Source organism: Plasmodium inui (assembly GCF_000524495.1).
Source record: "Plasmodium inui San Antonio 1 unplaced genomic scaffold supercont1.5, whole genome shotgun sequence".
In the NCBI taxonomy this organism is placed as follows: domain Eukaryota; phylum Apicomplexa; class Aconoidasida; order Haemosporida; family Plasmodiidae; genus Plasmodium; species Plasmodium inui.
Window position 1 is genome coordinate 1,057,360 of NW_008481839.1, and position 7,828 is coordinate 1,065,187.

General features: G+C 47.4%; 1 protein-coding gene across 1 annotated transcript; it reads right to left on the reverse strand.

The window, feature by feature from the left end:
- Positions 1 to 2,639: 2,639 nt before the first annotated feature.
- On the reverse strand, positions 2,640 to 6,713 carry C922_01699 (hypothetical protein; the record flags this gene model as incomplete). The annotated part of the gene is made up of 1 exon (XM_008817302.1): positions 2,640 to 6,713. One exon carries the CDS (start codon positions 6,711 to 6,713, stop codon positions 2,640 to 2,642), a length of 4,074 nt encoding a protein of 1,357 aa, XP_008815524.1.
- Between the last annotated feature and the right edge of the window lie 1,115 nt (positions 6,714 to 7,828).

A 7,828-nucleotide genomic window follows, 5' to 3' on the forward strand; every position in this document is an offset into this window, starting at 1 on the left:
TTGCGCCATCTGTGAACGTGCGCGCTTTCGACTCTTTGGAGACTCTTGCCCGCCCAAATTTGTTTCCTCTCTGCTGCGACGCTGCACGGTTGACATTGCGCTGTTCTGCGTCCAGAGTTCCCTGGCAGGGTTTACTTCGTCCACGCGACGAACCCAGTCGGAGGAGTGTCACACGGGCACAACTAGAGATGTACGCTTTTGCTCTCTACGCATCGCTCGAAATACCATGTGTACTTTTTTTTTTGTTTTCTTTTTTGGCGGGACATGTATGGAGATTCCCACTGCGGAGTTTTCTTTCCCGCATTGGAGGAGCTCGCCAGCAGTCCCAACCGTCTCTTCCATACGTTGCGAAGATTTTTCTATGAAGAAAACTTTCCCTGGATTGAAGTTCTCCCCCCCACTTGCAGTTGCCTCATTTGGAACTGGTGACCAGCAGGAGGTACACTCGATCTTCCGTGCGCTGCCCTATTCACGACTGCACCCGCATCGCATGTGGCGCAGAACCGTTTCAGAAGTGAATTTACCACCTGGGGTTTCTTTGGGATAAGTACCCTCCGAGAAGGGAAAACCTCCAATTGCGTAATAGGATTACCCCCTGGGATGCGCTTAGAAGTTGCTACTTTTGACATTGCCACAAATGCACTCAGTTCGTCATTACGTAGGATCATTCAGGCAATGGTGATTATCCCTTCGCAATGAAATTTTCAGTTTCCGTCCCTTCGTAATCCAACTTTCGTAGTGTTCGTCCCTTCGTATGGGAATACAGGCAGAATAAAGGGCCCCTTAGAAAAGGAGGCCTTCTTGGTAGAAGTCCCTCTGGTTATTCCCTATTACCCAAACGTATGATTGAACACACCTGCAGGGAATACACCGTCCCCACCCCTGTTTGATTCTCCTCAGGAAAATTAACAGAACGATGTGGGGGTGTTGGGTAAAACTTCCAAACAGACAAGGGCTTTCCTTTCGACCCCCTCTTTCCTACCACGAAGAGCACGTAATATGCTGAAGCAACAAATGGTGTATTTTAATAAAATGGCCTCAAACGTCGCGGAGGTGCAAAGATGAGCTATACTTCTCTGTGAGCCACATTTGGGGTTCTTTCATTCCGCCGTTCATTTTGGACAGCCCACCAGATCTTCGTAGCCAATTTTGGTACACATTTTTTTTTTAAATTTTAAAGTAAAGGTACTGACAAAAAAGTTTTCCCCTCAATTTTTCCCATAAATGGATGGAGAAAAAAAAAAAAAAAAAAAAACTTAAATGGAGAATGGATAGGCACCCTTGGGGGGGGCGAGTGCTTAAACAATCCGCTTCTCAACGAACCGTTAATTGTCAGATGACACTTCGGCAGAAGCGAAGTTAATCCTCAGAGGGTATTCTACACGTAGTATAGGTGATTTAATCGCTACCTAGTTGGCGGCTCCCACAGTAGCCTTTGTAGTCGCCTCCGCAGTACCCGCCGCTGTGGTCGCTGCCCTAGGTTTGTGTCCCTTTGCTACAACCCTCTTCCGCCTGATGGTTCTTCCCTGTGGCCAATTTGGGGCGACCTACATTGTTCACATGGAATGCAAACTGGCGGTGAAACTCCCCTTTCGCATTTATTCGAGCGAATTAGATCACCGCCGGATGTAGCGGTTCAACAGTTCATCCGTTCGGCACTTTATCGGTGTGTCCGCGCACCTATTTGCGCAAAAACACCCCGCATCGTATCTTTTGTTGATCCTTATCGGGGCTCCCCAAAACTGCTGTAGCACCTCGACATGGCCCTTTCTTTTCCACCCCAAGTTAAGCAGAAAAAGGGGGAGCGGCGTTTCCTCTGCTGCGGCTTTTTCAACCGCGGTTTCTCACCTTCATTCACTTGTCGCAGTGATACATTTGGCTTCACACCTGTGTAGCTGTCCCTTCTTGATGCACACGAGTCTCTACCTTTCGTTACCCCCCGGGGATTATCTTCTACGCAGTAGGAAAAAAAAAAAAAAAATTATAAAGGAAACGAAAATTAAGCAGAGAGGGGAGATCAATGGAGGTGATACGTATCCTTGTTCTGCGCTTCGGCCAGACAATCGTCCCACCTGTTGTGTCATTTTCCGTGTGTGTATGACGATCATTTGAGATACCTCGTTCGGCGATGATAGGGATGCTTGCCCTGGGAAGTAACTCCCTCTCGATAAGCTTTTCCTCCGCCTCCGCATCTTCGCCAACTGTTTATATGCATTCCTCCTTCATGCACTTAATCCAGCTGATAGCAACTTTTTCTTCCCGAGGGGATGTTCTCCACCCGCACCGAAGGAAACGAGTGGACTTGTCCAACAGACTCCACAAAGGAGTCCACAAAAAACTGCAGAAAAGACCACCTCCCCACTCTTACATCGACACACCCAAAAAATACCGCGCGAGAAAGGCATCCCTTTCATCATTCTTCCGAGAAGAAGCAAATCTCATTTTTGAGGAGACATATACTTGTGCATTCACTCATTTACGGTGTGCTTCAGTAGGGCCCGGCGATCTGCAAGATGGGAAGGGGGGAGGTATACAGAGAGTGTACAGGGCAGCTAAGGAGATAGGAATGACTCGTGGGGAAAAAAGTTAAACTAAGAAAGTAAAAAAATTTTTAAATGCAAAACTAAGAAACTACTTTACTACTTCACTACAAAACGCTCCCTGTTTGACGCTGAAACGACGCGCACTTGCACCTTACAGATGGCGGGCCAGCGAAAGGTAGGGTTGGGGAGAAACTCGTCGCCCAGAAAGGTGTACGATATGAAGTGCGACGCGATACTCTTCAGGGGGGGCTGCTCCAATTCGTGCACCTTCATGTTCAGTTCAGACAGAGTCACGTTGGTTACAAAACAGGAGTTCCACCTCTGCACAAGGTTGACGCAGAATGCGTAGTAGCTTTCCAAGGGGTGCACAATTAAACATCCTAAAATGTGCAGATTCTGAAAAAAGAGCAGGGCATTCCCCGTGAGAATAAAGTCTTCCCCTTCGCTACTGTTCTGTACCTGCAAGGGGTAGTAATCCCTGTTGGGGTTCTTTCCAAGGAGATCATTCCTCCCGTGCATTACGTATTCTTGCGGAATGACTATCTTCACCTGATACTTCTTAAATCGATAATAATCTAATACCACCTTTATTCGAAATGGGTCGAAATATTTGTTGTAGTTGTCCTGGTACCTCGTGCCGATGTTCTTCCCATCAAGGATTACCATCTTCTGCAGTGTCGGGTTTCCCTCTTCTACCCACACTGTCCCGTTTCGCATCTGATGGGGCTGTTCATAGTTATGTGGAGACGAGCTGCTATCCCTCTTACACGATGCAGACGTTATTCTGTCCATTGGGACTTGACCCTTCGGGAGCTTCCCCATCAATGCCTTCGCTTTACCTTCCCCCTTGTGAAAGTCGTCTGCTTGGAAAGGAATCCTAACCAATTGGGTCATGGCGTCTATGCTGGAGTCTGCCTCCATTGGGGAACTCGGATAGGACAGGTCTTCCGAGTTGGCTCCCAAGCTGGCCTCGTCACTTCCCTTGGTCATCTCGTTAGACGAATTGAATCTTCCATCCATGACATCCTTGCAACTGTCGTCATTCTCTACATTACCGTTCGGCATGGACCCTAAATCATCGCTCCTAACCTGATGGAAGCTCTCCAAAACGGGATAGTTAAAATAATCGTTTTGATTTATTCCACCATTTGGATGTGCTCTGTAACTACCAGTGTGATCGCTCATCACGTTGCCCGTTTTGTTGTCGTCATCGCTTCGGCTCATGGTGCAGCTCATTTCGTTTTTGCACACCTCTGCGCCGATGGGCGTGGTGTACTCTTGGCTTCCTCTCCCCCGAGATGTAGTATCCGCCACGTGAGGCACCTCTACCACAGTCATCTCTGCTATGCCGTCCGCATTGGGGAAATGATCCTGCCGTATCTCGCCTCTCCCTCGCGTAGCCAAATACTCTTTGCAAGCGTTAGGGGCGTATACCCTTTGCTTTTCGTTCTCGTTTAGCACCCCCTGGGTCAGAGACCTAAACCGCATGATTCGAACGTGGTCTGCTACCTCCTCCAGCGGCTCATCATTCGGGATGTCAACTACTGCCGCAATGTAGTGATCTCTTTTAGAGCATTCCTTCGGGTGGCACATTCTGTGTCTGTTCAGTGCGACCCCATCATCGCTTTGCTCACCGGAGCTGTTCCTTCCTTGGCTATCATTCGCAGAGGCACTCTCATATGTGTGCCCCGTCCCGTTACTTCCACCTTGCCGCTCCGATGAATGCACATTATTTCCACTGATGGCGGACATCTCGTATAAATCGTTGTAGCAGTTTATCCCCTTGCTGGCGTCGTCCCTAGGGTCCACTATCTGCCCGTTCATATACAGGCTGCTCGCCTTTACAAACAATGGGTTCTTTAGAAGCACCACATCTTCTTCATTTGAGTCGTCGAAATTGGTGAGATGGCTACCCCCTCTGTGGTTGTTCCGCTCGAAGGGCAGTTGGTTACACTTTATGTCGACATGGTTGGAGCCAAATTGTTGGTAAGCCACGTTAGAGAGGCTGCTCCATTGGGAGGAAGCTACCTTGCACCCCTTCTCAGCAGAATGGTTTCCTCCGCCGTCCACACTACTAAACTGCAACCCACTCAGAAAAGGATAAATGTAAAAATCTTCCCTAAGTTTGTAGCGCAGCAGTGATGTATCATTCAGTGGGATTTCCTCCTTCACCTTTATCCCCATTAGTAACTCTTTGATGCTTTTTATGATGTCTTTGTTGTGAGCAAATTCGGGGTCGTCACAGGGGTCCTCCACAACTTGGTTGTAACGGTTCTGTTTCGAAAAAGGCGGTTCACCTTTCCTTCTCTCCCAGGGAGGTCTCCTCGCGGCGGAGGAATGCAAAGTGGTCCTCTCCCCGGGGGTGTTCTTCTCCCCGCGGATAGCCCTCCTCCCGTAGACGCTCTTCCCCCGGTAATCCTCATGGTACTGCTTCACGAGGTGGTCCCTTTCTCTGTTGTCCTCCTCGGTGCATCTATCCAAGTCCACCTCCCAGACACTAGGCTCATTTCGGAACCAGTAAAGAGTGTATATAAAAACGGACAAATAGCTGGGGAAAAAATTCGTGTAGAAGTCTTCACATGACAGTAACAGCTCGTGAATCAAAAGGAAAGAAAAGTAAATCTGCTCATTTTTGTAGACATATTTGGAGACATTTACATTGCCATAGAAGAAGGATCCCCTTGGGTTCCTGTACCCTTGGTCATGTTGGTTCGTGATAACATATATAACCAAACTTAGCAGCGTAAAGATGATGAGGATGATATTCTTCAGCATCAGAGTGTCTTCTCTCCTACTGTTATAGTACTGCAGCTTTATGTACCTATTGGTGTAGTAAATAAATTTATTTTTTTTTTTTTCAAATTTGTTCATGTTAATTTTGGAGAATAGTAGCTTCACAATTTTGAAGTAGCTCATGTAGAAGTTAAAAATGGCTTCATTGAGTTCTTTCTCGGCTAGGTTTTCCTTTGTGGTGCCATGTCCACCGTTGGAACTTCCTTCCTTCTTTCCATCTGTGTGTTTTTTCCCAGCTCTGGGGTTCACTTTATCGTGGTGCCTTTCCCTTTGGTGGTAGATGGTGTCCTTTCCCTCGTTCTCACTGCCCTTTATGGAGGGAAGAAAGTGCCTCTCTTTAGTTTTGATGTAGAAGATGCCCCTCCCCAGTTTGCAGGACGTTTCGCCGTTGCAGGGATTGCTCACCGGGGTGCCGAGGTCGACACTTCCGCTGCCTCCTGCCCCCCGGAGGCGCGCCAGCCATTTGACCAGGCCCTTCCCCCCGCTGAGGACGCTCTCCATGTACATGACAACGGCGTCCCTATTCGGAGCAGGCTTAACCGCTATCAACGAAAGGAAGTAGAAAAACAGGCATTTTATCGGGTTGCCCGTCGTGTAAAGCAGAGTGAGCTGATTAAATAGGTGCCCACTGTACCTATAATAACTCAGGGCCTTGTAATAATTCAAGCATGCCTTCATTTCATTTTTTTTCTTCTTTTCCTCAAAGAAGTAACACTTATATCTGTGCAGATCGCCCAGAATTTTGAAAATGTTGCTGATGCAGATTCGGACGATTTCTAGACGGCTGTGTAGGGCTTCCCTCTCACCCTTTGAGGAACCACTCTGATCATCATGTCGATCATGACGCTGCTCACCCTTTTGGTCATTCCGTTCTTCACCAGGTTGATCGCTCTCCCTGGCGTACAAAATGTCGATAACGTTGTTCACGTAGGAGTCCTCCCCAAACGAAAGGTCCTTCAAATGGGTATCTCCGCTGTACACATCACTCAGGGGCGCATGTCCGGAGTAGTCGCCTTGTCTACCCACCACATGGTTCATGTGTGAGATATACTCGTCTTTTTTCTCGCCATATATTTTTAGTGCAGTGGATAGAATGGTCTGGAAGTACTCATACGCATCGTTGATGTTCATGCGCAGGGTCAAAAGGTCCTTTACTAGCAGGGGACCGTTGCCTTTTCCATTCTGTAGCACTCGTACATTTTTTCCTAACGTTTTTATGTTCTGATAGAAGCAGTATAACCATATGCAGTTCAACAGCTGAACGGCCTCGGAGTTGTTATTCCGTATGTATTCAAAGAGGATTTCTTCTTTTTTTTTTTTTTTTTTTTTTGGGTTAGTCATACTGTTCTTCGCTGCGCGCCCGTCTTTCAGCCTCATTATTGGTCTCTTTCGGGAGTAGCATTAGGAAAGCGCACGAAGGCGTGTAAGTCGGTTGGTCGGTCGGTGGGGTAGCTGTCTGTCCACGTTCAAATGCGTGCAACTAAGTGCATATACTTAAGCGTAAGTATATATTTTGTAATGCTGTACTGGGGAACGGTTGCACCTCACGGAAGCTCAACTCCCGCGATGAATGCAGACGCGGAAAAGAGGATCCCGTTTTAAACCCTGTATGATCGTCACGTGGAGCTCATTTGCCTCTCACGCGTAGGTCATCTTCGCACAACTGTCACGCGGAATGCGCTAAAATGGGACATACCCTACGCATTACTGCATTTTCTGGTAAGTCGCTTAAACGCCTCTCCTCTTGTGGGGGCCTCCCTCCTAAGGCAGGTGGAGATTCCTACTGTTGAGCGAATGGGGGAACTGCTCTACTGAACTCGCATTACCGTTGTGTGCGATTCGACTTACTCTCCTTTTTCTGCATTTGCTGCGCCGGGTGGGGTGACATCCTCTGGTGCTCCTATCTGTATAATATGTATGTGTGTATACACGTATATACGCTCACATGGACGCGTGGACACACTTTCGCATTCACCCCGACTACCACGTGCAAATCGGAGGCACCCCTTTTCCAAATGACACTCGGGCGGGATGCTGTTATGCAGGCTTTCGTTTCGTACGGCGAGGGGTTGGCATCGTTAACGCGTTTACAGAGTCCACATTGCGCAATCGTTTTGTTCGCCTCTTAGCAGAGTTCCTACTGTGTCGCTACTGCTGGGGGCATTGCTGAGAGCGCTACCGAGAACGCGGCTGAGAACGCTCCTGAAACATTTTTTTTTCTTTGTAACTGCCCCTTTGGAAATGCTACTTCCCCGATGGGTACACTCCCATGTGCAATGAAGAGCTGAAAAGGATAAGGAAAGAAAAAATATATCGCTCTTTAATCAAAGATGAAAGAAAAAACGCAATATATTTTTTGGCGCTATATTTCTGAGTGTAAATTTAAAGCGATACATGTATATGTACGCACGTGTTCTCGTGTACTTGTGTACATATATAACGTATAGAAAAATTAAACGTAAACAAAAAAAAAAAAAAAAAAAAAAAAAAAA